We start from the raw sequence: 27,178 nt of genomic DNA, 5'->3' as shown, positions 1-27,178 counted from the left end.
AACCAGAATGTGATCAAAACAATAAGCTATGGCTTTCTACTGGTTATTATGTCTCTTCATTTGTTTTTTCTCTTATCATATCTCTCCATCAGTTCAGGTAGTCATACAATAACAAAACTTAATATATACATTATTTGTTTGTATATGTATGTTGACTCATATATCTAAATAAATGTTTATGACAGAGAGAACTAGAATATGAGTGTGTTGACATCTATAAGCAACCTGCATTTCAACATCCATCGATGAAGGATCACCAAATCCAGGTATATATATATATGTTCATGATCGTTATAAAGTTGAGTTTATCAATATAAAGTTTATGTATGTAACGTATAACCATGGAAATATTTTGACATCAAGATTTATTTCTCAAATGCTTTGTTTGTATAAATCGTAGACGAGACCAAGTGCCGAGTTCCAAGCCATGCTATCGATGGAGCCGGAACCAGAAGCAGCAGATCTGGTCGCTGGTACATCTGAAGAACGTTGTCCTAAAGGACAAGTACCGATTCACAGACCGCAAATTAACTATACTAATAATTTTATCCATCCGGAGAGAATGATTTCAGAAGCCAACCTACAAGTAAGTATATCTTAACCACGACCTTAAACTACAATTATTATTCTTATTTTTTAAAAATAATGTAATAACATGAGAAATTATTTTTGGTTAGTATGCAATTATTAAACCATTTGACAATTACACAAGGACATATGGTGGAGCATCAGCACTTTTCAATATTTACAAACCAAGAGTATTGAAAGATCAGTTTAGCAAAGCTTGGGTTTGGCTAAATCACAGAGAAAATGATACGATAAGCAGCATCCAATTCGGTTGGGCTGTAAGTATACTACAAAATGTAGCTAGAGAGCTGTCCATTAAAATCATCATATATGTCGAGTTATGAACTTATAAGCTATCGCACATGCATTTGGTTTTGTCTTTTAGGTGCATACAGGATTGTACCCAGATGATCGTCCAAGGCTAACAACATTCTGGATAGTAAGTAACGTTACACTTTATATTTTAATCCAATTCTCAACCTTGATATGACTTTAAATATCTTTGGTTTTGATGTGTTCATAACTAAATAAGTATACATTAATTAACTAGATTTTAATTTTAAAAGTCAGGTAGACACCAAAACGGATGCTACAATGCGATGTGTCGAGGGGGATATGTCCAAGTCCATAAAACAATCTACCCTGGAATGGTTTATGATAAATTTAGTGTCCTAGGCAAAAAACAGTACGATACTCATCTTCTCGTCGGTCAGGTAAAAGAAACACATGAAAGTATAAATATTTCTTAGTTCTATTCAAGAATTTAGCAAGTAATACTAAAAACATTTATATGTACAAATCATACAGGATACCAAAACAAAAAACTGGTTGTTGATGACGAAACGGACCTTGATAGGCTATTGGCAATCTCACATTTATTCGATGGAAGGAGTATCAAAAATTTACTTCGGTGGATATGCAGGAGGGCCTTATGGAGCTACCAGCCCTCCAATGGGGGCAGGGACGTTTCCGAAACAAGTATGGCGTATAAAAAATTTATCATGTTTCATGAAACAACTTAAGATTTTCTATGATGATGGACTGTATGATATTGACTCGAATGGGTTTGAGGAATATGTGAATAGTCCAGAGTGTTACGGTGTATGGTATCGTCAGTTTGAACTAGGCAGTGGAGAGATGCTCACGTTCGGTGGACCTGGTGGGCAGTGTGGTATGACCACCTAATCAATGGTTTCGTTGTTGTTGTTCATCTTTCATTTTTTTAATTATTTCATAACAATAATGCGTTATTTGTATTTTAATTACAAGCCTCTCCTCTCACAATTTAAGCTCAAACCATGTGAAATGAAAAAAGCATAAAACTGACTAGAGAAATAAGAAACTTTATAGTCTCTATCGTTGAAACAACAAAACCAAAGACTCTTAATTACTCCATGATCAGATTACGTTGAAGTTTAAAAGACAAGAACGTGCCTATCATCACATTAGGTTTAGTAGTGAGGACTAGCAGAGAACTTTCTGATAAGGCACAACACTTTGGGTGCAAATGGTTGCACAATTTAAGAGGTTGAAAAAAATTATTCAACTAGTTTTTACCATTTGAGTTGAAGAGGTTGGAAAAATTATTCAACTCGTTCAACTTAACAAATTGAAAAAATGAACTAATTATACAGTTGTTAACTCATTCATCTCCTATTTTGCAGATGAATAGGTTGAATGTTATTCAAATTTTTTTATTCAACTTATTCTTTTCCAACTCATTCATTTTTGTGCAACCATTTCCACCCTTTATTCTGCTTCTCCTTATCGTCAAGCCTATACTCATCTATAAGCCAAGACTCCTTCACATCTTCCTCCTTGTACAGTCTTGTTTCGATACAAATAGTAAAAGAGAAATTTCTTGATATATATGGAGGAATAATTAACAAAAAAATGGATATATAACAAGAATGTATTATGTTCAAATTTTGGCACTAAAATGTTTAACACTTTATAGTTGTTATATTTATATCAATGAAAAAAAGGTACAAAATTATTATCGTATTAGTATTTTGGTTTGAATGATTCATGATCAATATTGAATGTTTTAAACACACAAGTATCCTCTTCTCTGTACTCATGATCAATTACATAGTACTCAGAAATGTTGCGTAAGTCCCCAAGCTAGTTATCTTCAAAAGTGAGCTTGATAACGCACAACACTTTATTCTGCATCAACATTTCAGCACGCCTATACTCTTCTATGGTACAAGTTACCTTCTTATATTTGCTTCGCCATTTCAACAGTTGATATCGCTTCTTCGTTGCATAAAACTGAAAAACCTTCTTGAAACCAATGGTCTCCCCGGACGTTGACCTGATCAGCCTCTCAGGGTGCAGGATCATCCATTTACCACCATCGCATACATCTGTATCACGACAAGTCTCGTTAGCGTAGATGCAGATTCCTAACTTTAGAAACACCCGATCACGAAAATTCACAAGCTTCCATGGATTCAAGCGGTACACGTTGTTTGTAACGTAGCTAGGCCAATTGTTTTCTCCTGAAGGAAGTATCAATTGCAGCAGATATGATTCATTATCCATTTGTGGAGTCTGTGGTTTGTTACCATACCCTGGAAGTGTTATAGTTGCAGGAACCGGTACGGCTTCAGTAGTGGGGAGATACGAGAAATGCTTGGCTAGCAAGGAACTAGTCTCGGCTTCAAAGAGAAAACGAATCTTGCAAAGCACATGACCTTGCTTCTTGTTCAAGTTATTGGTAAGCCTAAACTCTTCCATTACCCAGCTTCTGTTGTACTCTCTTGGTTTCCTCTTTACGCAGAACTTGAGAATCTTCTTGAACCCTAGAACCTTCCCAGTCTTCTCCGATTTGATCAGTTTATCACGACCAATGATCCTCCAGCAACCTAATTTGCATCCATCAGTTATACCAGAATCCTCTGTTCGTGGCTTAACGATCACGAAGGCAGGGCTCCCACTATCGAACTCCACATTTGGATTCTTGTTGAACACGTCAACGTCTTGGATGAAGTGCTCGGGCATTGAATCTCCGTTGATGACCATACGCTTAAGAAAACGTGAGATTATTACTTCATCTTCAACGTTGGACAGTCCAACGTTGTCCAATTCGTTCGCCATAGTGAAACTCAAGAAAAATATTGGATCGTGAGAGATAAAGATCAAACTCAAGAATGAGTGTTTTGTTTCTTGGAGATGAAGCGAAGAAGAAGAGAGACTTATGCTAATAATGGAGGTTGCTTTCATAATTTATAACAAACTCAAACATATAACATGAATCAAAATGAGAAAGAATTACAGTATTACAAAAAAAAAAAAAAAAAAAAAAAAAACTAAATGTAGAAATCAAATCTCAAATGTAATCATAAAAAAATGACCAAGACCTTAATCAACAATATTCCAAGTCATATCATTCTCAAAGATCCAATGGCAGACTTCAATCCGACCCGGACCCGAACCTAAAGCCAGAAACGCTCCATGAGTCGGACTCCAAGCTGACGTGTCAATATGACATATAGCAACACCATGGTTAATCTTCTCTAAACTCTCCGGGTCAAGTATATCCGTCTCATAAACCCGTACCCGAGGAACCGAGTGACAATAATACAGTAAATACGGGTATAAACTTTGATGACACGAAACAGCTCTCGTTACATTTCCACCGTTGATTCCGTTGACTTTACCAATCAAAATCTTCTTCTTTGACCCGACAACATTCTCCGTCGTCCTCACCACCACGCCGCGTCCAAGCACCGATGTAGCGAAATCAATCATATCCTCCGCCGATCCAACGCACCGCTTCGTCTCGCCGTGGCTCGCCGGTCTCTCACACTCCGAAACTGCCGACAATATTATATTCGCCATCGACGAATTTTCTCCGGCGCCAAAAACCTTTCGAATCTCTCCGATCTCGGAAGAAGAAAACGGTAATTTAGAAACAATGCTCCGGGGCAAAAACGTCCTTTTAGGCATTTTATCTTTAATATCAGGCATTTGCATAAAAGTCCCTTCTTTCAACATCGATTCTCTAAAGAATTTACCCTCCTCAACCCATTTATTCACCGTTTTGCCACTGGAACTCACGTTGTTAGTGTAATGCGCAAAAACGACGCCGTCTTTAGTGTACTCCTTAAAACTCGGACCTTGGCCGTAAGTTTTGAAACTCACGTTACCTCCGACGTTACCTTGGCCGTAACCGGTGAAATTATCTGAACCGAGGTTAAAAGATTTACCGTAATTTACGAAATTGACCTTCTCGTTGTTCGAGTTCTTAGCGTAAGAAGAGAACGAGTCAACTCCGATGTTGGATTGGTCTCTGTAGTTTTTAAAACCATAAACGGCGCCGTTTCCTCCGTCACCGTAACCTTTGAAATCGTTAACGGGAACGTTACCGTTTCCTCCGTAGCTCGTGAAACTGTCGTTAGCTCCGTTACCGTTTTCTCCGTATTTGGTGAAACCCGATTTGACGACGTTTGACCCGGTTCCGTAACCCGAGAAATCATTCGGAGCTCCGTTTCCGTTTTTGCTGTAGCTTGTGAACGTTTGCTCTCCGGTGTTGCCGTTGCCGGAGTAAGAAGTGAAGGTTTGTGATCTTCCGTTGGCTTTGTCGGAGTAAGAAGTGAATATCCCATTCGGTTCGTTTGCGTTTGTGTTGTAACTCGCGAATTCGCCGGAGCCTCCGGTTGTTCCGGTGGCGTAAGTCGAGAAGCTTTGGTCAGCTACATTGACATCTCCGGCGTAATTTGTAAACCCGTCGTCGTGTCCGGCGGAGTTGCGGCTGTAACGTCGGAACGAGTCAACGGCGATGTTGTCACCGCCGGAATAGTTTTTGAACGAGTCAGCTCCGGAGAGACGGTCGGAGCCGTAGTTAGTGAAGTTCTTGCCGCTGTACGCGGCGAAGTCGACGTCATCGCCGTGTTTTTCGAGGGAATGTGAGGAGAGCTCCGGGAAGCAAAAGAGTTTCGCGGCGGAGCAGAAATAGGAGCTGCGCGTGTGAAGCGCGTGATTAGAAGCGAGTGAGGCGAAGCGCGTGGCTTCCACGTGGGTTAGAGGAGAGGCCTTTGAGATGAAAAAAGAAGGTTTTGGTGAATCGCCGCCGTTGATGTGATTGTTCCAATAACGTAACAGTGAGGCTTTTGGTGTGAATGGGTTCTCCGACGACGACGTGGTAATGTTGCCGGCGGTTTGGTTAGCTCCGGCGAAATAAACCTACATTTTTAGGTGTAAGTGCACAAAAATAATAATGTAAATGGTTATGGTAAAATGAAAATCAATATATGAAAATGTTTTGAAAGTAAAGTAAAGATTGAATGATTCATTATTACATGAGAAGATGAGAAGATGGAGAAGAAGAAGCAAAGGAGTAGAGTTGCTTCAGTGTTGTTCATCTTCTTTGGTGGTTGAGAGAGTTTTTTTTTTTTTTTTTTTTGGTTGGTTGAGAAGGAGAAATAGTATGAAGTGAGAGTTATGAGAGACTTCACTATGGTTTCATGAAGTTATGAGAGTACTTCACTATGAAGTGAGTCATAATTATAAATTTGAGAAGTAAACAGTTTTTATTTTATTTTATTTTATTTCTACTTTATTAGGTACAAATAGATTATGACTTGTATTTTCACGATGGGTAATTTCGTTTTAAAAATATTTTTTAGTTTATTTAAAAAGATATTTAAAACTATAGTTACAAATTTAAATAATTTATGAACATTACGTTAGTAAAAAAAATAAAAATAAAAAATAAAAATTCTGAAAAATATATTATGAAACATTAACCAATTGTAAATGGTTCAATTTTGACCTTTAATGGTTAAATAGTTTGTTGTCGGGACTTTTGCTTTTAGTTTTGGTACATTTTCGTTTCTTTAAACTTCATTTCGATAAATTTGAGTTATTCAAAAAGATTGGGAACGTAAACCAAGAATATTGTTTAAGAATATGAAAATTTATGTTGATTGGTACTACTAATTAAATAAGTTTCTTAAAGACAAAATCCAAAAACTCATTAACGCACTACCATAGCCGTTTTAGAAGCTTCAGGTTACAAATTTAAAGAGTTTTAAAACGTTTCTTCATCAACTTTATTAGGTTTCTCAAAAGAACATATTAATAAATCTTGGTTTTACTGTTTTAATCAACTCCTAATAGGCTAAAAGAGTCCAAAAGAAAAAGAAGAAGAAGAAGCTTTAGCTGGTATAACTAAAACATACAAAAAAGTCAAGAAAGAGGGAACATATCAATTAAATCAAGTTAAAATAAGAATCTGAATAACTAAATAAAGGCTGCATAAAGTAATACTTAAAGATACATCTCTCCCCAATAGTTAGTATCAAAAAGATCATAATTATATGAAAAAGAGAAATATAAAGAAAAAGAAAAAGCTGAGAGAGACTGCTTGTTCCTGAATAAAGAGAGAAAGCAAATAGTTATATATATAAAAAATTAGTTCAAGATTTTGAAAATTAGTAGTTTTTGATTAGTGTTAAGTTCTTGAACTTAGTGTTAATGAGTAATGATAGTTTGGATCACTAAAAAACTTGTATTAATGGACTTGGATCCTTGAACCCTAGGTATAAAGTATTAACTACTCTCCCTCATGAATGAATACAATGTACTTATCTATAAGTTATATATACTTAGAAATTAATATAGACATATCATGATTTGTTAAGAGTGACTAATAATATAATAGGTGACTTTTATAAATCTGTATCCCACCAAAACAAAGATTCTTAAAATTAGTATACTATTACTTTTGCTTCTTCTCAATTTTATACAAAAGTACAGAATCCTATATCGAGAGAGCAATTACCGGTCCGAAACGAAATGCTAAAATAAGTAAGAGCCGAAATGGTTTAAGTAAACTTACAAATGATCTCTCTTGCACCATTATTATAAATTTTTCACAAACATAGTATGAGTTATGAAAGATTTAGAGTTCAATATCGATCTTTGGAGAGGATGTATATATTCAAGAAAATGGATCATCAAAAATGTGGTGGTGGAGGCTAACGTGCGACCAATGTAACTTTAGTACATTTTATAGTTTATAGTATTTGTGTTCCATTAATGGCTGCCATAGAATCCCGCGTTTTAGCACTTGGTGCGATGATGGGCTCTTCGATGTTTTGCCGACAATAATGTTCATATACTTATATTTTACCAACAAGCAAATAATAAAAAAAGAAGATAATTTTAAAGTATATACATATATCGTTGTCCCCAGAATAACATCTTATGAATACATTTACTAATTATTTTTATTACTGTTATCACTGATATGATAATCCATTTATTAGATGTGTAACGCTTTGACTGTTATCCTATGTAAAATCTAATGTTCTCTTACAATCCATGGGTTCATTTTTGTAAATTCATGATTTGCTATTTTCTTAGAGTTTAAATATTTTTTTTTATCTAATTTGGAATTTAGTTAATTTACTATGTCATTTTTCCCATGTTTATTTAGAAGGCGATGAATTCGTTTAGTAAATTCTTCTATGAAGATCATAAACAAACCTCTTGTCAAAGAGTCAATCTCTACAAAAACAACCCATTCAAAACTAATTTCGACTGAATTTTAGAGATTAGAGATTTTAGCAATCATTTAGTTCAAGTGTTAATAAAATGTCTTAACATCAACTTTCATTGATATTTTGCTCATCTATAATAATAACGATTTACTTTATGAGTGATCTCATTTAGTCGAAGCAGTCAATATAAATTAATAAAATACTTATAACTAATTAAATCGGTGATTTTTTAACGAAACAGTATGTAGTTACATCTTTCAATTAAAGGGGTATAAACACAATAAAGTTTATATTATCTAAATTTTGAACTTTTATGTTTAAATTTATTTGTTCTCAGTCTTTTGTTCCATAATTTCACTTACCTATTCTGGTAAACTTGAATGTTCTGTTAAATGAATTTCAAAAACCTTAAATTGATTATTGTATAAGAAGGAAACAAATATAAGATTTTATAATGACATTTTTCGTAATAGGCAACATCTAATCTGGTTAAAGTGTTATCAACATTGCTTAAATAATACTATAAATATTATATTTGTATAAAATTTACCCATATATTGCTTTAGAATGTACCTATATTGCTCTATGATTTACCTATACATTTCTTTTTAAAGTTTTTATTTTCTCTTTAATACTATATATATTGCTTTATTACTTTAGTTAATTGTTAACTAAAGTAAGTTTAAAATTAATTATAAATAATTAAAAATAGTATGCTATAGTATGAAAATCTGATGTGTTTATTTTAATGATTTTTACTATTTATTTTGGCAAGTAATATACAAAGAATAAATATTTTGACCATATTAAATACAAAAGTAAAAAATGAAAGATAAATAGGATTTAGTCAATCATATGTAATACGATATGAGAAAAAATAATAATTAAAGTTAAATGAAAATACCCAAAATTGGTCTAGAGAGATTGAAATTTGAAAGGTCACGACGTGTCTTTGTGGACTTAATTGTAGCTTATAAATCATCGCTCAAGACAACTGTGAGATGGATCACAAAATATAGCGACAAAAGGGATCATATATAATAATATTTAGTTGGTGCACAAAAAAAAATAAAAAAATTTAGTATTTAAAATTTGAAATTTTACAATTAAAAATTATTTTTTTCTATTGTTTATATCCATAAATTCAGTTTAAAAGTTCTTATAATTTACTTATATTTTGCTTTATAAGTATCTAGTTAATTGTTAACTAAAGTAAGTTTAAAAAATAATTATATGTAATTAAAAATAGTATACTATATTATGAAAATATTATGTATTTATATAAATTATCTTCTTACTATTTACATTGTAAAATTTCTGTTCAAAAATATAAATATTTTGACCATATTTATTACAAAAGTAGAAAATGAAAGACAGATAAGATTTAGTCAATCATTTATAGTAAAGAAAAAAATAATATTTACTTTTAAATGAAATACCCAAAATTAGTCAACGAAGTTTGAAATTTGAGAGACGTGTCTTTGTGGACTTTTTTAATCCCTCAAGAAAACACAAAATTTTTAGCCACAAGATCTCTGCCTGCTAAGTGCTAACTCAAGTGTTCAACTCTCTTTTGCTTTCAAGGTTCTTCTTCATTTCTCCTCTCTCTCTGTGTCTTGCTCTAATCTCAGCTGTAATCTCTACTCTAATCTCTACCCTAACCTCTGTCCTAATCTCTTCTTCTCTTGTCTCTCTCTCTCTCTCTGTCCTAATCTCTTCACTAATCTCTTCTTCTCTTGTCTCTCCCTCTCTCTCTCTCTCTGCCCTAATTTTTGGTACTTTGAACGGTGACTAATACAGTAATACTAATCGTAAAGCTTTGTGTGAAATTTAGGGTTTCGAGGAGGTCGAGGCCATGGTGAGGACGTCTCTAAACACATCTGTAAGCAACAAGAAGCGTATCAAAACCAACGTGGGCAGAGATAGGATAAGCGACTTGCCATGTGATGTGTTAGTTCGGATCCTCACTCATCTCTCTACCAAGGAGTCCGTTGGCACTAGTTATTTCAATCGCCGTTGGGAATATCTCTGGTCAGAAGTTCCTGTTTTGGATTTGCATTTCAATGACTTCATAGATACTGATTTCGAGTTGCTCGACTTCATAGATTACTTCTTGGATTCTAAGCCGCCTTCTTTAAAGTTGGACACGTTCAAGTTGGTTTATGGTGTTGTTAATGAGCACTCTCATGAGCCTTTTGTGTCTACGTTAGACAAAGTGGTTAGGCGTGGAGTCTCTCATCTCACTCTTATCAACATGGTCAGTAATGATGCAGCCTTAGTTAGGATGCCTCTCTCCCTCTATTCAAGCTCCACATTGGTGGACTTGAATCTCTACACTGTTGTCTTCGATGATCCAGGAGCTGAATCGGTCTCGTTACCTCGTGTCAAGATTATGCAACTGGAGGGGGTCAAGTTTGATGGCGGTGACGTTTTCAAGAATCTCATATCAAGCTGTCCGGTTCTTGAGGAGTTAACCGTGGTTACGCATTATCAAGATGATCTGGAACTTGTGTGTGTTCAGTCTCAGTCACTGAAAACCTTCACATTGATGTCAGAGCGTCCCAAGGAAGAAGAACGAGATCCCGATGTTGTAATCGATGCTCCGAGACTCGAGTATATGAGTATCAGTGATTTCCAGCCTGAGGGCTTTATCATAAGCAATATTGGTCTCTCAGCAGAAGCAGACGTCGATATTGTGTTTGAGGACGTTGACCTTTACGAGTATTTGGATGTTATGAAGATCTGCAACTTCCTTATTGGGATATCCAAGTTTCAAGAACTGACAATCTCTGCCCGAACATTACATGTATACGTCTAAGTGATTATGCACTTTAATATAAGATTGTATACAATTTCATTTCTAACATTGTTACATTCTTTCTTGCTATACACAGGTCATCCATGAATACTCCGAGGTGACAACGTTGCCCAAATTTCATAATTTGTCTCGATTGGAAGTTTTGCTAATCGAATCTTCTTGGGAATATTTAGCAGCCTTTCTGGGATGCTGCATGAACCTAAACTCGCTGATTCTGGTGCGTTTCATTTGCCTTTTTGTTCATGTTATTACATTGACATTCATATACCAATATATAGAACTTTTCAGCATATATAATTTTAATTTGTTTATATGACTATTAGGAACTTGACCACATACCAGAGAAAGAGGAGATTGAACAGTCACCAGTGCCTCAATGTGTGTTATCCTCTCTCCACTCTCTTCATCTGAAGACACCACAGACACCAAGTAAAAAGGTACTTGTATCATATTTTAGGGACAACTGTACTGCCTTGAGGAAAATTCTTGTAACTGGGCGTGAGTAACATCATCAAGAAAAGCAAAAGTACTCCCAAGGAGACACTACTGTAATGTTGTTATGCATGCTTACATTATGTTGTTTGTTGTCTCATCTTACATTCAGTTTACCTTACAAACATGCAGTTCTGGAATACTTTTCAGATATTTTTGTTGACATGGTTTTATGTATCCTAGTATTTGTACTTGATGGTTTTAATAGGATTACAAAACTTTGATATTCTTCCATTGAAACTTAATCGTCTCCAGCTATATTGCACCCTCGGTATCTATTTTTATTGGCTCATCGATGTTGTTACGGTTTGGAGATTCAAAACGTCAAAGTTTCTTTAAACTTTTGTTGCTATAGTCAAAACGTTAAGATACTTTGAATTGCTTCATTTAACCTCAAACCATTTGGTTGTTCATTTCTTGCGAGTACAATAATCCTTCAGAACCAACTATGATTTCAAAGTCTGCCAAATGACAGTCTCTTATCTTTGAAATCCGTAGAATCACACCAATTGTCCTCCGCAAGACTCATGCATGGATCCTATTAATATTTTCCTGATTACGAAACTGTAAACAAACCATATTTCCCGTTATAGTATTGGATATGGCAGGCAATAATGGTACCAATCCAGTAACATTCTTACGATATATGAACAGATCAGTAGCCAAAACTGAAGCAAGCCGCAAAAGGTAACAAAGAATCGAACCACATGGCATTCAGTTTCGATATTTCATAAACCGAAAACTGGATTGAGCAACTCTAAGAGGTAAGATGTTTACTGAGAATTGTGGGAACTGGGAACAATTGAAGCTTTCACACTAAGAGTGTGACCACTAGACACTAGTTGCCCCCGGCCTTAACTCATTAATTAGGTTTCACTTTCAGTCATTGTAGTTAAAGTTTAGCAATATCAAAAGCATGTACACTTGTGAATCAGAACAGAGAAAATGTGATTTTGATAAGCCACTATGAATTGCAAATAGAGCACAATTTTGACTTGAAAGCTATATATCACCAGTTCTAACCCAACATAGGGTTTCAACACAGCCAACATCTATCAAACAAGAACTGAAACTCAAACTAATAATATCGCCATTACACTAGTTTTAAACGAATCATAAAGTTGTAAAGAGAAAGATTAAAGCTTTTGTTTCCTCAAACGTAACCCACGAGCACGATATAAATCACAAAACACAATTCAATTATCAAACCACAAAAAATGATATTGTAAAAATTACCTAGAAGTTTTGACTGTAACGTGCCTTGTAGTCGTTACGAGGAATAATATTTTGTAAACTAGAAGTTTTGTAAATATTTCGGATTGACCCCAAATATTTTGATAGTACAATTTACACCCCCATCTTGAATCGCTGAGGCGACGATTCCGGTTTACCAGATATGGCTTTCAATCATCAACTAAACCGGGAAGCGAAACCAAATATAACGTGTTGGTTAGCCAACAAATTTTCATGGTCAATTTTAAGGTCTTTGATTAGTGATTAAGGAATACAAAATTTTGGATTAGAATAAATACTTCAAAATTGACGTTTTGTCCCAACGCTTTGAGCATACTTGCCACAGAGCACTCTTCGTTAATTTGCGATTTTCTCCAACTTCGATTCCCGTACAAATCAATGGCCGAAATCGCGAAGGAAGTCAACGGAGGAGATGCCCAGGATCTTCAATCACTTCTCTCGTCTCCGGCGAGGGATTTCCTCGTTCGTAATGACGGCGAACAGGTTAAGAAACAGTTTCTCGCTTCTCTCTTTCTGTAGTCGAACCTGATTTTAAGTTTGTCGTCTTCGATCTTTCGAATTACGAACCGATTCTTGTTGAAGCTTAGGATTTGTTCTTAGATGATTTACTGATGAGAGATGGCTTCGTGTCCTTGTGTTGCGTTGCTGTGACCTTTATCTTCGTGATGAGATTTTTTTCACATCTCTTCTGTAATCCCTAAGCCTGTGTATGTATGGGTAGAGTTTGACTATATGTAAATTTTATGATGTTCAGGTTAAAATTGACAGCTTGATAGGGAAGAAGATTGGGTTGTATTTTTCAGCTGCGTGGTGCGGACCATGTCAGCGGTTTACTCCACAGCTGGTGGAAGTGTACAACGAGCTCGCTTCAAAAGTTGGTTTCGAGATTGTTTTTGTCTCCGGCGATGAGGATGAAGAGTCTTTTAGTGATTATTTCAGCAAGATGCCATGGCTCGCTGTTCCGTTTGCTGATTCAGTAACCCGTGACCGTTTGGATGGGTTTTTTAAGGTTAGGGGAATCCCTAACCTTGTGATGGTTGATGATCATGGTAAACTTTTGAATGAGAATGGGGTTGGTGTCATACGAAGCTATGGAGCTGATGCTTATCCTTTCACACCAGAGAAAATGAAGGAGATCAAAGAGGAAGAAGACAGAGCTCGGAGAGAGCAGACATTGTCATCCCTCTTGGTTACTCCTTCACGGGACTTTGTGATTTCGCCAGATGGAAACAAGGTACCCCTTAAATAATAGCTTGTATGATAATCGTTTTTTGTATGAGTATATATACAAGACTCTTTAACTAGTTAGTTATTAGGAACCTGTTTCTCTTAGGCTTAGTTGACTTAATGAGACCGATCAATTGCATATTCATCAGGTACCTGTATCGGAACTTGAAGGTAGAACCATTGGCCTTCTCTTCTCAGTCGCCTCTTACAGTAAATGCAGAGAGTTTACCCCAAAGCTTGTTGAGGTTTATACGAAGCTCAAGGAGAGGACAGAGGATTTTGAGATTGTGTTGATATCTCTTGAAGATGATGAGGAGTCTTTCAATCAGGACTTTAAGACCAAGCCGTGGCTTGCGTTGCCGTTCAACGACAAAAGCTCCTCGAAATTGGCTCGGCACTTCATGCTGTCAACGTTACCAACGCTGGTCATTCTCGGGCCAGATGGAAAAACCCGTCACATGAATGTCGCTGAAGCTATCGATGACTATGGAATTCTTCCTTATCCTTTCACTCCAGAGAAGTTTGAAGAACTCAAAGAGATAGAAAAGGCAAAGATAGAGGCTCAAACGCTCGAGTCAATTCTTGTATCAGGTGATCTCAACTACGTTCTCGGAAAAGATGGGGCTAAGGTATAGCTGTCAATACCCTCTTCATTTTCTAAAAGCTGTTCCTTGAGGCTGATCTGATACAACCTGTACAAATTTGGCTCACTTTGGTAGGTGCTTGTTTCGGATCTGGTGGGGAAGAACATTCTTATGTACTTCTCAGCTCACTGGTGTCCTCCTTGTCGTGCTTTTACACCAAAGCTTGTTGAAGTATACAAGCAGATAAAGGAGCGGGATGAAGCATTTGAACTGATCTTCATCTCCAGTGACCGTGACCAGGAATCATTTGATGAGTACTACTCGCAAATGCCGTGGCTGGCTCTTCCATTTGGTGATCCTAGGAAAGAATCCTTGGCACGAACCTTTAAGGTCGGTGGGATCCCAATGCTAGCAGCTCTGGGACAAACTGGGAAAACAGTAACAAAAGAAGCAAGGGACCTTGTGGTAGCCCATGGAGCCGATGCTTACCCTTTTACTGAGGAACGTTTGAAGGAGATTGAAGCCAAGTACGATGAGATGGCGAAAGAGTGGCCTACGAAGGTTAAACATGTTCTTCATGAAGAGCATGAGCTAGAACTGAGCCGTATTCAGGTTTACGTGTGCGATAAGTGTGATGAAGAAGGAGCAATCTGGTCTTACCATTGCGATGAATGCGACTTTGATCTTCATGTAAAGTGTGCTTTAAAGGAGGAGACGAAAGGAAACGGTGATGAGGCTGTGAAAGAAGGTGGCGGTGACCCCGAAGATGGTTGGGTTTGTGATGGGAACGTGTGCACTAAGGCCTGACGGATAACTTCAGGCACAGTTATGCCATTAGGTGTACCGTTAAGCTCTTTCCTTACCCTGTATAATTGATGAGAGTATGGACGTGTGGCTACAGTCTGATAAGACCTTTGATATAATCTCTGTTAATCTAAAGTATTAATAATATGATTTCTTATTTAACTTTGATCTTGTTCAACAAAATTTAGATTCCAACAGTTGTATGAAACAATACATTGGCACACCCTATGTATAATAATATATTCAGAGAGAGAGCTTTGCTTTATGCTCTCAGATGGGATTTTCGTCTTCCTGGTTCCATTGGCTAACACCTACGCAGAGGAAGCTGAAAGCAGTGATGCTCATGATCTCCAGTGGCTTCGGAAAAATAACCAACTGCTAAATTATGAAAATTCAGATCAAAAGGAGAAATTCTTAAGCTTGAAATGTAGAAATATTTTATGAACTATTTGAGATGGATCTAAGATCAGTGTTGGATTTTTGGATAACTGTATCCAGTAAACTATAGTGATACTTACTAATGATAATCAATTCATCATAGGACGACCACGTTCATGAATTTCCTCTTGGCGAACGCAAGCCACCATTTGTTAGGTGTCCCGTTGGCTCTATACGCTACACTCAGTAGCCTCCCACTTGTCTCCTCACGAACTTGCTTTAGATAGTTCCTGAAAAGATCTGACATTTGAAGCCAACAGAACACAAGGCTAAGGACCTATTAAACCGAAAGAAAAACCGAGGAATTATTAAGAGTTATTTAGACATGTACCTGCTTCATCCTGGGACTGAGGAAGCGAAAAGAGGCCAGGGAAAGGAAAGCCAGTTTCTCCAGGAACAGGAATATCTTCTAAACCCAAGTTGATAATCGCTTTAGTTCCTACAGCCAACGTTCTGCATCCTTCGAGCCTCTTTAACGCCACATTTATGTAGAACGTCAAGTAAATAAGGAGCTTATCAGCAGGACTTTTGATATCAAAGTTTGTAAAGAAGACGTTCGCACGAAAGAAGCTGATTGCCTCGTCCACTATATCAGTTTTATCTGCATATAAAAACCAAAATGTTTTATAAACACTTTCATCGCAATTTCGAAAAACTGTAACTCTTTTGACTAATACCTTGTTCTGAAACTGGTGCAGGACCCTTAATATGGCTCTTGAGAGGAAGCAACGGGCAGCCACATGCCTTTGTTATCCCTTCTTCATCCACAAAGCTCGAGTGATAAACCTGATTAAGAGCGTTTAACCATAAGCAATCATGAACAAAATGAGCATCACAGATTCAACAAGTTCAAGCAGTGATTTCAAATACCCAAATGGAACCAATAGAACAATCTCATCGAAATTCACTAGTTACTCGCCATACAAACTAAATTAGGATTAAGGCTGATTAACAACGGATAAGAAGATGATGATCCGTACCATGTTTTGTGCCCAGTTTGAAGAACGAAGCGATTTCAGGTAAGGAGATGAAACGAATCGAAGGTGGATCTACTGCAATTAAGATCATGGAGATATAAGAATCGGGAATTAGCTAAACGTAGATGATGTTGGATGAAAAGTTTCTTACCTGTCCGAGATATTGGTAGATGAAGATCAGATCAATTCCAAACTTCTTACGACTTTGACGAAAAGAGAATTGAAGGTAGTAGAGTTGTGTAGACTTCGCTAGCACGGTCCGTCGTGATGTTGCGGTGGTCGGAGATGATTTATTAGGAAGTTAGCTAGCTAATCGTCGGCAAGATGAAATCGAAATTGAAATCGACGAAAGAAGAAGAAAATAAGGAATGAGGAAGACAGAGAGGTATGAATGACACGTGTAAAGCCACCGGAAATGTGGAGGAAACTTTGCTTCGCCGGGACTATCCGAATGTTAAATCCGGTTTTAGTTTTGATTTTTAAATTTCTCGGTTTACAAGGATATGAATTTACATAAAGTCGTACAAATCTATGTTTATAAACACGGTTTCAATGATTTGTTTAAAAACAAAACCGAATAAAGATGTTGTTCAGTTCTTGGATTGCTTATCCGGTTCAGTTTTGGGTTACATCAGTGTGGTTTAACCGGAGTAAACTTTGATCTTCAACAACAACATACATTGAACCGAACTCAACCAAGACTTAAGAGCAAGCTCTATAACTGTGTATTTGGTTCTTTATGGGACTATAGTACAAGTTACATTGGACGTACATGAATATTAGTAAGTGAATCATGTTTGCATAAATGAGTCTTACATATTCAACAAGTACTAATGAGCATAGCTCTTGAATCCAAACAGTTGATAATTAACATATTTCTACATTGAATTTGATAACAATACAACAGTTGATAGCTAAACTAAACTGATGCTGTATTCTATGGTTTCGCTATCATTTATGTGCCGTAAGTTATCATCACCTGAACAGTTGAGAATTGCTCTTTGCGCAGTATGATGATGCGGTTTTGAATCGTTCTGACTATGAGTTTCGTAGCTCGTGAATGCGCCTAATGCTCCAAGAAACCCTTCATGTCGTAAAAACATTGCTTTTGCCTCACCTCTTGACCTGAAATGAGACAATTTTACAAAGATGGGTTTTAGATAAGGAGAGATTTGATTAACTAGTTTCAGTTTTGGATTTACCAAAAGTGAACAGCAACAGAGATTGTGTCCATGGTGTACTCGAGCCCACGGATGAAAAATCCACCAAAGAAAATACGTTTAAGACCGAATCTGAGAGCATTCAAATAAGCAATCTGGAGAGAAAGTGAGACAGTAGTAAATGTTACAATCCAATCAGAAAAATCACCTGCTTCAAGTTTTCTGTAAGATGGCAATAAACTGTTCAGAGGAACTGACCTGACCGATGTTATTTGATATCATTCTTAGAAGGGATCTTGCGACATCTTCTGGCTGGTAATCTTCAAGTTCTTTCCCATCGGATATTGCTTTCCCAAAGCTGGAAGCAATAGCTGTTGAGGAGAGACCAATCTACAGAAAAAAACGATAAAATGAAAAAAGAAGGATTGGATTTTACATATGAATATCCAATCTATGACTTTAGCAAACTATGATTAATCAATTACCTTTGAATAATCTGTTCCACCGTAGATATCCCCCACAAGCATGTCAATTACTCTGTTATTTCCATGATGACTTAACTCGAGCAGCTCATCAAAACTGATTTTAAGAGATATTAATAGTTACTCAGGCAAGGAGGAAACTACGCATATGATTAGAGTTAACTAAGAAGTCACCTCTTGCATTTCGTTAAAAGCTTTCCAAGACCTAAAAATGTTCCTCCACCAAGGCTTGTTCCACTTATCCGCTCATACTTGCCATCTCCATCGACCTACAGAAGAATGAGTTTGAGTAAGCAACATCGCTGATGTAGTTGCAAACAAAATCAAAGTGATCAGAGAAACCAAAACCATAAAAACCTTGATCATGCTAACACCAGAGCCTATATTAACAAGTAGATATGGATACAGATCATTATGGTCAATCTCGACAAACTCCTTCTGGCCATCTAAGTAGGTAAAAGCTTCCCTTGGGACTGTCTGCAATCATGCAAGATCTTTTTTTGTTAAGTAATACTTCTTTTGTGGATTAGAAGTGATTTTAAAATGGCAAAAACAAGAAGTTTGTCAAAAAACTATTCTGCCACAGATATTTTTGATGCATTGAGAAAGCTAACTCACAGAAGACCTCATAGCACACATCATTTATGCACAACAACAGATTACCATTATCATCAAATATTTGATGTCCTAAATGCAGTCTTCCAGATGTTTATCTAGGACACCACGCAGACCAAGAGATAATCTCAATCAGGAAAACATAATACAACTTCACACATATTGGAATTAGCAGCCAAATAAATAAGTTTGTTGCCATAGACTCTTCAGCGTGCAGGGCTGATCAAGTGTGTTAGCAAGGAAAGAAAACAAAAAGTAGATTTGAAAAGCAGACAAGATGTACATATATAACAGATGGGAAACCTCACTTAGGTATAAAATGAACAGAAGATGGTGATAAGAATGAAAAAAAAAAAAACCTAACCTTCAAGAGAAAATTTACACCCCCAACAAGAGAATGCATTTCATCTTCTTTATCGAAAAGAATTCCGAGTTTCTCCTTAAAGAGATCAGCAAACTTAAATGCCCCACCACCTGTGGCCTTTTGGAATGATAGACATACCAATTAGTAGGCCATACATAATCAACTACAAACTGAAATTCCCACTGCAACATTCCTCACTACAAAAAGCTTTTAGCCGATGATAGCTTTTACCTTAACAGATAGATAATCATCATGGACTGCGCCATTCGAATGCTGAACACCTGAATAATTACCATTGTCAGTGAAATAAACAAAGGAACTTAACTCAACTCAACTCTCGGCAAAGAAATCAATAAACTTGAGTCTTTGATGATTCAAAGTCACCATTTTTCTCCGAAATCAGGAAACTAAGAACTCATTCAGCCACTTTAAATTGGTTAGAAAGCTTCTGAATACATTTCAGAGGTTAAGATCATTAAAAAAAATCCACACTTTACCGGAATGTTGAAGAATATTGAATCGGATAAACTCCAAACAATCATCAATCTTTCTGGTCTCAAACTTAGCGAAACAAAGCCTCCCTTTCACAACAGAGCAACCATTACTACGAGACTCTTCGTTGTAATCACCATTTGCAGAGAAATACACAAGCTTGACCAGAGTCCCTACACCAAAACCAGAATCACACAAAATCCCCCAATTCCGGTTAATTCGAGATCAATCGAGATGACCACAGAGCCCAACAAATCTAGAAACGAATCAAAGCAAAGCAAAGTTTGGTCTTTTTTTCTTTTTATTGTTATTACCTCCGATGTCGAGAGCCAAATGAGAGATTTGAGTCGGATCCATGGCGGGGGTTTTTTTTTTTTTTTTTTTTTGGGTATGGTTAAAGGTTTAAAATTGAGAAAGTAATTCAACGATCAACAACTACTTTGGATCTAACATATCTATCTATCTATCTACTTTTGTTTTCTCTTCAACCATGGCTGACTTGTTTTTTCTTCTCCATGGAGCAATGTTTGGCTGTCCCAATTGATTGCGTCAATTTTTATATTTTTTTCTTTATGTTTTTCCAAAGAAAGAGAGACGAACTTTGCTGACTTGTCATTTGCTCTTTTCAGGATTGGATAGAAATTATTTTATTGTTTTGTTATATAATTAAAAATAAAAAATAGTAAGGTAAATCAAAAGGTGTTTTTGTTTTTGAAAGTAGAAGATACGTTTTCTCAAAATAGAACTATTGTATTGTGTGTTTTATTTAATGAGTTTAATATTTTTGACATCAGAAAAAAAAATATCATGATATATTTAATAAAGATTTAACAGTATATGATAACGGCGAAAAAATGAAGAATAATTTATATTGTAATCTTTTTAATATTACTTTTAAAATCTTTCATTTAGCCCTCAACATCGTACATAATTTAAAAAAATGTTACAACCTTTTTAATATTACTTTTAAAATCTTTCATTTAGTCCTCCACATGGTACATAATTAAAAAGAAAATGTTACATCTCGCATGAATTTTTTTATTACAATTAAGAACCATTTACATTTTCGTATTCATTTGGTTAAAGGACGGACGTAAAAAAACATTTTTTTTGGTTCATAATTCATTTTTTCATATTTTAAAATAAAAGTTAGAAGTGTTGTTGTCTAGAAAAAAGTTATATACATAATACATTACTATATGGAGTTGTTAGTAATTTTCAAGGTGACAAGAGAATCTTGAGACCAAAAAAAAGTATATGTCAAAAATCAAAATTTTCTTTTCTTTGTTAATTTCTGTTAAAACCAAAAAAACAAAAAAAAAACTATATAAGAAAATAATAAATAGTCCAATGTTTTAGAATCGGCAGTAAATGCTTCCCATTGACTTCAAGTTCCACCGCATGGTTGCTGATAAGATTGTCGTATTAAGAGGACATGGAAGAGCCTTGTACTATGTCTTGTCCTTATTAAGAAGATATGGAAGCATTTGTCGACCACTTGTAATAACAGTCACTGTCATAAACCATACATTGATCACTCTCGTTTCTGACCTTGTAGATAGGTCCACTAGTAACATTGGGTGGGATGGTCGGGGCATTTGGTGATCATAAGTTGATAGCATGTGACTATATATAGTTTATATAAGAAACCAATTTCTGAATTCAATGATAAAAATCACCCAATCCTGGGTCTGAGACTCTGAGGGTTAGGTTGGTTATTGAACAGATTCATAAGCTACAAATTGAAATAGGCCATTTGTAGTTTGAAATAAGTAATTCTTGGCAGCTGGCACACAAACTTCAAACTTCAAAACCACACAAACACATATACAAAAAATGAGAATCAAAACACACCAGCTTGCTTCAAACACACATCCTTGTGTGGGAGTAGTGTCTTAAGATTTCTCAAGCGGCAGAAGGTGCATCAGGAGAGTATCAAAGTGCTGCTTGTGTTACGGAAGCTAGAATTGTTGATTTTGAAACGTTTGCTTCCAAATTTGCAGGGCTTTTAGGTTTGAAATCAAGAGACTCGTCGTTATAAACATCCCACCATTTCTTAATTAACATTTTAACGTCTTCTCTGTCCATGTTAGGCTCTTCTCCTGTGTACCTCCATGGTTTGGATCCCTATCATTTTATTTTCATCAATAGTAGTAGATATATAAAAAGACTAATTAAGTTTAGACGACAAAGCTAAACTGGCTATATGATACGCTTAATAAACGTTAATAAGGCCATCCTTATTGCATGGGTTCTTACACTAAGATTTGTGTAAGAACCCATGCAATAAGCAAGATGAGAGAGCATGGGAACAAAATTATAGTCATGTCTCATCCCATACAAAAATGCATTTCTTCATATGGGTTTGGAATAAAAGGAAAAAATTGCTTACAGGTGGACAGTAGTGAACAACTTTGACTCTCTCCAGGTCAACCTTCCCCGGATGGCGCCAAAGCACAGACAAAATCAAGTTGTAAACCGGAGGGACTGGTTTAAATACTTTCTCAAAGAACATATTGAGAAAATCCTGACCATATCCAACAGATAATACCAAAAAATCATACATCAAAACCCAAAAATTAATATTCGAATAAAAACGGATGTATATATATGTCACTCACTTGCTCGGCAAAGGGTGTAGGTGGAGTAACCTTGAGGGTCTGAAGGAGACGCTCATATGTCAAAGGATTAGGCTCAAACACAAACATACCAGCATTGAAGTATGGAGGAGGAGGAGGAGCAGATTTCATCTCGGTCGGCCACATGACCTTCTCTGGACAATATTGACAGTACCCGATCGAGTAGAGTGGAGTGTAACTCCATATTGTCTCACAGAAACAACTCAACACACCGTGCAAATAGCCATCTTCCATATCAAAGAGGTCATCAACATTGTCAAAGACTTGAATATCTGCATCCAAGTAGATCATCTTGTCGTACTCTTCAAACTGCAAGTTTAATTAGTCATTAGTCACAAACACATTAACTTACATTACATATACCATTTACGTTTCAATTTAAGAATTTCTATCATACATTTTATTAATATTCCATCTAATTTTTTTCTTCTAATAAATAGATTCAAAAACTATAAAACATATCTTAAAATGTGTTTTATAAGTATGCAAACACAATATAACATTCTTTATAAAACAAAAACTAAATACAATAATGTAACATATATATAGAGAGTATAAGTTGAGGGTATATAGTCTGATTACAAACACAAATAGTTTACAGTTATAAATATAGATATTTTCATATACATACTTTTGTAAATTATATTGTATAAGGTGTATATAAAATAAAATTTATAAGGAAATTATGATTAGAACACTACAAATGAAATTTTATTTGGAAGAAAGAAAACATAATACTTTTTAAATGGTTTTGTAAAAACAAATGCAAAGAAGAAGAATACAATCGAGAGGTCTCAATTTGTGCATGAAATCTATGTATATATACGTACGTTCCATATTCGTAGCTTGGAGTAGTTAATTATGTAATAAGCCCTTGCGTATGCATCCTCGCTATCCGGAGGGTGAACAGGCTCGATCTCACGTACGACGCAGCCTTGAGACCTCAAGATCTCTCTATGTTCCTCAGGCACATCAGGCAACATAGCAACAACAAGAGGATAAGCACTTTTAACCTTACGCAAACCTTTTGCTAATCCTACCACTCCCTTCACGTAGTCTCCATTTCCTGCCAAAAACGTCACGTAGGCTCTCTCCTTATGAGCCTTCTCGGATGCATGGCTCAAGTCCAAAGGAGTTTGCGGGGACATTTTGATAAAAGAGAAAATTTAGGGATGGATTAGGAAAAGCAGGAGGAATGAAGATCGTGTATGTATGTGATGGCTAACTTTGGTTGCATAGAAGTTTCTTCTTATACAGTTATACTACCACACAAACGTGACTAGAATATATAAATCAATTTAGAACGTGATGGCTAAATCTTGGCTTCAGAGAAGATTTTGTAACTTTTATGTTACACACGTTTAATTTCATTTTTTCATATATTTTTTATGAGTTAATTAAACAATGCAATTGTATATTTTGTATTTTTCAGGTAATGAAAATGTGTATTATAATGTTTTTTTTAACATCTGAATTTAATTATATTAGAAATAGAAAGGTTATACATAATGTAAGATACAAGAAGGAGGAACATTAAAAGAAACATATTTAATATTTGCTAGAAAAATCCATAAATTTTTTCTGTTGCCAGAAATATACGCAAACTAATTTATAGATGATAAAAAATATGTGAACTATTCCGATTTTCCAATTTCCCACATATCATGGTCACGATTTTCAATGAAACTAACACAATAGTAAACATTGTTACTATTACAATCTCGTGAAGAAGTCTCATTCTTGTCCTAGTCATAATCATAATAATATCTCTCTTTTCGATATATTTATGCTTGCGTTAATTTCGTCGAAAATCGTGACTATGATAAATGGAAAACTGAAAAATCGGAATAATTCATGTATTTTTTATCAATTATAAATTAGTTTACGCTTTTTCTAGTAACAAGAAAAGTTCAAATATTTTTCTGACAAATATTAAACAAGTCATGTTTTTTTTTGGAATTTTTCCCTAATGTTTAATTAAGATAATAATGGAATTGTCTACAGCACATGTACACACTGGTGTCCACTGACCTGTTCCGACTTCCGACAGCGGTACGGCCTAGTAATTTGTGACAGTGATATAGTACATTTGTTAAAATAGTTCACCGGACTGCAAGACGTGTTTGCACTTAATTATATGCTGAATCAAATACCCTAAAGGCCAAAAGCATATCCACTAGTTGATTGTTATGCCAACAAATACAAAAAAAGCAACTTAATATCAGTAATACATTATGCATCTGCTCAATATTTTTTAGCCCAAAAAATATAGTTGAGAAGATTAAGAGTGTTAAGAACACATAGAAGCACATAAAACATATCAACTTTGGATTTGTTGAGATCTTCTCCACCCAACCATTGATGTCCAAGCTTTCCCGTGACTGCGTTTGTGATCTCCACAAGAAATGAACTAAAGAAGAAACCTATTGCGATGGAACACCACCCTAACGCTACGCTCATACTCTTCATGCTCGTTGGAGCTTCTCTGTAGAAAAACTCTTGCATCCCTCCCAGTGTTGATATATCCGAGAAACTTAGCATGATGTACTGAAACAATAGCCAGAAAACAGATATTATGAAGTTGTTTTGAACCGCTTCATGTTTCCTATTGGCCTCGACGATGGCTGCAACCGCCATTGAAATAGATGAGAGTGTTAGGCCGAGTCCAATGCGTTTCAAAGCAAAGCTTGATGTTCTGTTGGCACTTTTTCCCAAGAGTTCGTATAAGGGTATGGAAGCGTCTCAAGCGAGGATGACGTTTAGTGAAGGTACGGGTATCTCGAATGAAGGAGTTATTTTTCTATTCATGGTCATGCCTTGTTGTACTGTGAAGGTCAGTAACTGTGCCACACAAGTATTCATGACAATATTGCTCAAAAAGATTGGTAAGAGACCAAGAAATGTTCTTGTTTCTTCAACTTGTGTTGTTGAGATGTTTTTGTTCAGCAATGCTTGATCTAAACACCTGAAAAGAAGAAAAAAAAATTAGGACACAAAACGATCATTTTATACATAGTTTGGTTCGCATTGTTAGTACCAATATCTGAAGTAAGTACTAACTTTAACTTGTTGTGGTGATCAATGTTGTTGTCGGTAGATGTAAGACTTTGCATCATCTCAACATCCAAAACAGAATTATTTCGATATCTTGCGGCAGAAACAAACACATTTGCAATTCTTGTGAACGGACTTCCACTAGGACGTTTTAATCGGTAAAATGGTAATCCTGCTAAGAAAATGCATAGCGCGATCGCTAGAACCACAACTGAAATATCGAAAATATCTTTGATCCACGCCATAACGGTAACGGCCATGAGCCATCCAGAGCAGATGGAGAAGTAGTACCAATTGAAGAATTTTGAGATCAGTCTCTGATGTCTACTGTCAAACTGATCGCCTCCATGTGCAAGCAACGAGGGCCTAGTACCACCAGTACCAAATGCGATCGCGTAAACTCCCGTGGAAAGAACCGTTGATTGAAGAGTCGAAGGTGTATTATCTCCTTCGGGTTGTAGGTTAGGGTTATGAGCTTGGAATGACAAAACAATCAAACCCTATCAAAGAATTAAACTCTTTAAGTTAATTGGTTGATTTGTTTCATTTTCAGATATACAAAACTTGATGGAGTTTTTCAATTACCAAGATTTCAATAGAACAGAAGATGATGAAAGTGGTGGAGCGAGTGAGGAACGAGTCAACCACGAAACCACCAAAGAGAGTGAGCAAATACGACGTTCACGTTCCAATGAAATTGGTAATCATGTTTGCTGCGTTGGCTGGCGAGTAATGCATTGATTCCATGAGATATAACACCATGTTGTTTCCAATAGCTATGGACACCATGACCTCCATTAGCTCCACAACTATATCAACACTCACCAAAATACACACATACTGTATATATATCATTTCTTAAATTAAAATCACTATTATTATTCAAAAAATTAAGTTTTTTTGAGTTTCATGCAAGAAGATAATCTAATTTACCACAAATTATAGAAGCAGCTCTAATCCCACCATGTTTGTCAGGAATGGTCTCTCTCCCTCTCCAATTTTCAAACTTTTCTTCCATCTCATTTTCCATATCCTTAATTACGTTAAATTGAACCTTTGGGTAGATGTCTATGTTGAAATTTATATGTGATTTGTAGAAGTTAGAATTTATAGATGTTAGTATCATCGTTATATTGTAGAAAGAAAAATTTATTTAAACATAATTATTATGTATCAAGATGGTGACACATGTCAACTATTTTCAAAAACAATGCAATATTTATAAGAATTAAAAATAATAATGATATAATAAATTATATATAACATTTCTAAAATGTTTGAGATACTAGACTTGACTCATCTATCTAAATATAACAAGAGTAATACCACAATCTACATCTATTTCTGAATGTATCTACATATTATATAGATTAATGTATTACTATCATATAACAATGTTTGATTTGATTTTATCAGAGGATTAGTATATTTATGATACATGCTAAAAAAAATGAGGTGAGTGACAATGTTATCTTATTTTGTATCTTTCAATTAATTTCATGTCACATTTTTTTATTTTAATTTATCATCATTAATAATATTAATATACTACTCATTCTATAAGAAAAAAACAACAAAGTAATCATTTTAAATAAGTATTTTATTTTAGGTTTTGTTTAGTTCATATAATAGTTCATTTTGTACTCATATGAAAAATACTTTTTTAAATAATTATTTTTGTTACAAAAATCTAATACTCA

The 27,178-nt window shown here is 35.5% G+C and overlaps 9 protein-coding genes across 12 annotated transcripts; 3 read left to right on the top strand and 6 right to left on the bottom strand.

Annotated features, from left to right (window-relative positions):
- Window positions 1–28: 28 nt before the first annotated feature.
- Window positions 29–1,752, top strand: LOC17894555. The gene is made up of 7 exons (XM_006301838.1): window positions 29–97; window positions 186–266; window positions 401–586; window positions 678–845; window positions 953–1,006; window positions 1,134–1,280; window positions 1,375–1,752. The coding sequence occupies exons 1-7, from the start codon at window positions 29–31 to the stop codon at window positions 1,750–1,752; spliced, it is 1,083 nt and encodes a 360-aa protein (XP_006301900.1).
- Window positions 1,753–2,018: 266 nt separating this feature from the next.
- LOC17896467 lies at window positions 2,019–3,669 on the bottom strand. Its single transcript, XM_006301592.2, has 3 exons — window positions 2,813–3,669; window positions 2,321–2,394; window positions 2,019–2,068 (listed from the first exon to the last, which is right to left on the bottom strand). Exons 1-3 carry the CDS (start codon window positions 3,667–3,669, stop codon window positions 2,019–2,021), a joined length of 981 nt encoding a protein of 326 aa, XP_006301654.2.
- A 215-nt stretch (window positions 3,670–3,884) lies between these two features.
- On the bottom strand, window positions 3,885–5,936 carry LOC17895208 (polygalacturonase 1 beta-like protein 2). The gene is made up of 2 exons (XM_006300809.2): window positions 5,874–5,936; window positions 3,885–5,757 (listed from the first exon to the last, which is right to left on the bottom strand). The coding sequence occupies exons 1-2, from the start codon at window positions 5,934–5,936 to the stop codon at window positions 3,934–3,936; spliced, it is 1,887 nt and encodes a 628-aa protein (XP_006300871.1). The 3' UTR covers window positions 3,885–3,933.
- A 3,687-nt stretch (window positions 5,937–9,623) lies between these two features.
- On the top strand, window positions 9,624–11,589 carry LOC17895066 (FBD-associated F-box protein At1g60410). 2 transcript variants are annotated; one of them, XM_006302238.2, is made up of 4 exons: window positions 9,624–9,662; window positions 9,913–10,884; window positions 10,973–11,113; window positions 11,220–11,589. In XM_006302238.2, the coding sequence occupies exons 2-4, from the start codon at window positions 9,934–9,936 to the stop codon at window positions 11,400–11,402; spliced, it is 1,275 nt and encodes a 424-aa protein (XP_006302300.1). In that variant the 5' UTR covers window positions 9,624–9,662; window positions 9,913–9,933; the 3' UTR covers window positions 11,403–11,589. The 2 variants fall into 2 exon arrangements, with proteins under 2 accessions (XP_006302300.1, XP_023643782.1); XM_023788014.1 differs by lacking the exon at window positions 9,624–9,662 and adding an exon at window positions 9,675–9,711.
- A 1,352-nt stretch (window positions 11,590–12,941) lies between these two features.
- Window positions 12,942–15,419, top strand: LOC17895001 (probable nucleoredoxin 1). The gene is made up of 4 exons (XM_006301965.2): window positions 12,942–13,125; window positions 13,397–13,876; window positions 14,019–14,498; window positions 14,589–15,419. The coding sequence occupies exons 1-4, from the start codon at window positions 13,021–13,023 to the stop codon at window positions 15,258–15,260; spliced, it is 1,737 nt and encodes a 578-aa protein (XP_006302027.2). The 5' UTR covers window positions 12,942–13,020; the 3' UTR covers window positions 15,261–15,419.
- LOC17895838 (actin-related protein 2/3 complex subunit 3) lies at window positions 15,394–17,083 on the bottom strand. 3 transcript variants are annotated; one of them, XM_023787187.1, is made up of 6 exons: window positions 16,824–17,083; window positions 16,676–16,747; window positions 16,373–16,481; window positions 16,027–16,296; window positions 15,776–15,935; window positions 15,394–15,632 (listed from the first exon to the last, which is right to left on the bottom strand). In XM_023787187.1, the coding sequence occupies exons 2-5, from the start codon at window positions 16,676–16,678 to the stop codon at window positions 15,793–15,795; spliced, it is 525 nt and encodes a 174-aa protein (XP_023642955.1). In that variant the 5' UTR covers window positions 16,679–16,747; window positions 16,824–17,083; the 3' UTR covers window positions 15,394–15,632; window positions 15,776–15,792. The 3 variants fall into 3 exon arrangements, with proteins under 3 accessions (XP_023642955.1, XP_023642954.1, XP_006300557.1); XM_023787186.1 differs by having other exon boundaries at window positions 15,394–15,635; window positions 16,824–17,081; XM_006300495.2 differs by having other exon boundaries at window positions 15,394–15,635; window positions 16,676–16,744; window positions 16,824–17,081.
- A 358-nt stretch (window positions 17,084–17,441) lies between these two features.
- Window positions 17,442–20,305, bottom strand: LOC17894422 (pantothenate kinase 1). The gene is made up of 10 exons (XM_006300446.2): window positions 20,100–20,305; window positions 19,791–19,958; window positions 19,525–19,574; window positions 19,294–19,410; window positions 18,672–18,791; window positions 18,489–18,583; window positions 18,318–18,411; window positions 18,091–18,222; window positions 17,875–17,987; window positions 17,442–17,797 (listed from the first exon to the last, which is right to left on the bottom strand). Exons 1-10 carry the CDS (start codon window positions 20,140–20,142, stop codon window positions 17,587–17,589), a joined length of 1,143 nt encoding a protein of 380 aa, XP_006300508.1. The 5' UTR covers window positions 20,143–20,305; the 3' UTR covers window positions 17,442–17,586.
- Window positions 20,306–21,720: 1,415 nt separating this feature from the next.
- On the bottom strand, window positions 21,721–23,572 carry LOC17894069 (galactinol synthase 7). Its single transcript, XM_006301808.1, has 4 exons — window positions 23,255–23,572; window positions 22,407–22,733; window positions 22,178–22,312; window positions 21,721–21,912 (listed from the first exon to the last, which is right to left on the bottom strand). Exons 1-4 carry the CDS (start codon window positions 23,570–23,572, stop codon window positions 21,721–21,723), a joined length of 972 nt encoding a protein of 323 aa, XP_006301870.1.
- A 1,096-nt stretch (window positions 23,573–24,668) lies between these two features.
- LOC17894885 (protein NRT1/ PTR FAMILY 4.2) lies at window positions 24,669–26,508 on the bottom strand. Its single transcript, XM_023788434.1, is given in 4 exon segments — window positions 24,669–25,389; window positions 25,485–25,978; window positions 26,064–26,287; window positions 26,412–26,508. Coding segments are annotated over 4 exon segments (1,536 nt in total).
- Between the last annotated feature and the right edge of the window lie 670 nt (window positions 26,509–27,178).

This window comes from Capsella rubella, unplaced genomic scaffold (assembly GCF_000375325.1).
Source record: "Capsella rubella cultivar Monte Gargano unplaced genomic scaffold, Caprub1_0 scaffold_2, whole genome shotgun sequence".
NCBI classification, from domain to species: domain Eukaryota; kingdom Viridiplantae; phylum Streptophyta; class Magnoliopsida; order Brassicales; family Brassicaceae; genus Capsella; species Capsella rubella.
The sequence above is the reverse complement of the archived record's forward strand: the minus strand, read 5'-3'. Positions and strand labels throughout refer to the sequence as shown.

Excerpts from the sequence above, each read along its gene's own strand:
- LOC17894555 (XM_006301838.1), top strand. The coding sequence starts at position 29 with ATGGCTTTCTACTGGTTATTATGTCTCTTCATTTGTTTTTTCTCTTAT. Across the intron at positions 587-677 it reads TTTCAGAAGCCAACCTACAA|TATGCAATTATTAAACCATT; the intron begins GTAAGTATATCT and ends ATTTTTGGTTAG. Across the intron at positions 1,007-1,133 it reads GGCTAACAACATTCTGGATA|TCAGGTAGACACCAAAACGG; the intron begins GTAAGTAACGTT and ends TAATTTTAAAAG.
- LOC17896467 (XM_006301592.2), bottom strand. The coding sequence starts at position 3,669 with ATGGCGAACGAATTGGACAACGTTGGACTGTCCAACGTTGAAGATGAA. Across the intron at positions 2,395-2,812 it reads ACGAAGAAGCGATATCAACT|ACTGTACAAGGAGGAAGATG; the intron begins GTTGAAATGGCG and ends TATCGAAACAAG. Across the intron at positions 2,069-2,320 it reads TGACGATAAGGAGAAGCAGA|CCAAAGTGTTGTGCCTTATC; the intron begins ATAAAGGGTGGA and ends AACCATTTGCAC.
- LOC17895208 (XM_006300809.2), bottom strand. The coding sequence starts at position 5,936 with ATGAACAACACTGAAGCAACTCTACTCCTTTGCTTCTTCTTCTCCATC. Across the intron at positions 5,758-5,873 it reads CCATCTTCTCATCTTCTCAT|GTTTATTTCGCCGGAGCTAA; the intron begins GTAATAATGAAT and ends CTAAAAATGTAG.
- LOC17895066 (XM_006302238.2), top strand. The coding sequence starts at position 9,934 with ATGGTGAGGACGTCTCTAAACACATCTGTAAGCAACAAGAAGCGTATC. Across the intron at positions 10,885-10,972 it reads TCTCTGCCCGAACATTACAT|GTCATCCATGAATACTCCGA; the intron begins GTATACGTCTAA and ends TGCTATACACAG. Across the intron at positions 11,114-11,219 it reads ACCTAAACTCGCTGATTCTG|GAACTTGACCACATACCAGA; the intron begins GTGCGTTTCATT and ends TATGACTATTAG.
- LOC17895001 (XM_006301965.2), top strand. The coding sequence starts at position 13,021 with ATGGCCGAAATCGCGAAGGAAGTCAACGGAGGAGATGCCCAGGATCTT. Across the intron at positions 13,126-13,396 it reads TTCGTAATGACGGCGAACAG|GTTAAAATTGACAGCTTGAT; the intron begins GTTAAGAAACAG and ends TATGATGTTCAG. Across the intron at positions 13,877-14,018 it reads TTTCGCCAGATGGAAACAAG|GTACCTGTATCGGAACTTGA; the intron begins GTACCCCTTAAA and ends CATATTCATCAG.
- LOC17895838 (XM_023787187.1), bottom strand. Across the intron at positions 16,297-16,372 it reads TGCACCAGTTTCAGAACAAG|ATAAAACTGATATAGTGGAC; the intron begins GTATTAGTCAAA and ends TTTTATATGCAG. Across the intron at positions 15,936-16,026 it reads TCAGTCCCAGGATGAAGCAG|ATCTTTTCAGGAACTATCTA; the intron begins GTACATGTCTAA and ends TTCAAATGTCAG.
- LOC17894422 (XM_006300446.2), bottom strand. The coding sequence starts at position 20,142 with ATGGATCCGACTCAAATCTCTCATTTGGCTCTCGACATCGGAG. Across the intron at positions 19,959-20,099 it reads TTTGGCTCTCGACATCGGAG|GGACTCTGGTCAAGCTTGTG; the intron begins GTAATAACAATA and ends GTTTTGGTGTAG. Across the intron at positions 19,575-19,790 it reads CAATATTCTTCAACATTCCG|GTGTTCAGCATTCGAATGGC; the intron begins GTAAAGTGTGGA and ends GTAATTATTCAG.
- LOC17894069 (XM_006301808.1), bottom strand. The coding sequence starts at position 23,572 with ATGTCCCCGCAAACTCCTTTGGACTTGAGCCATGCATCCGAGAAGGCT. Across the intron at positions 22,313-22,406 it reads CTACACCCTTTGCCGAGCAA|GATTTTCTCAATATGTTCTT; the intron begins GTGAGTGACATA and ends GGATATGGTCAG. Across the intron at positions 21,913-22,177 it reads TTGTTCACTACTGTCCACCT|GGATCCAAACCATGGAGGTA; the intron begins GTAAGCAATTTT and ends ATAAAATGATAG.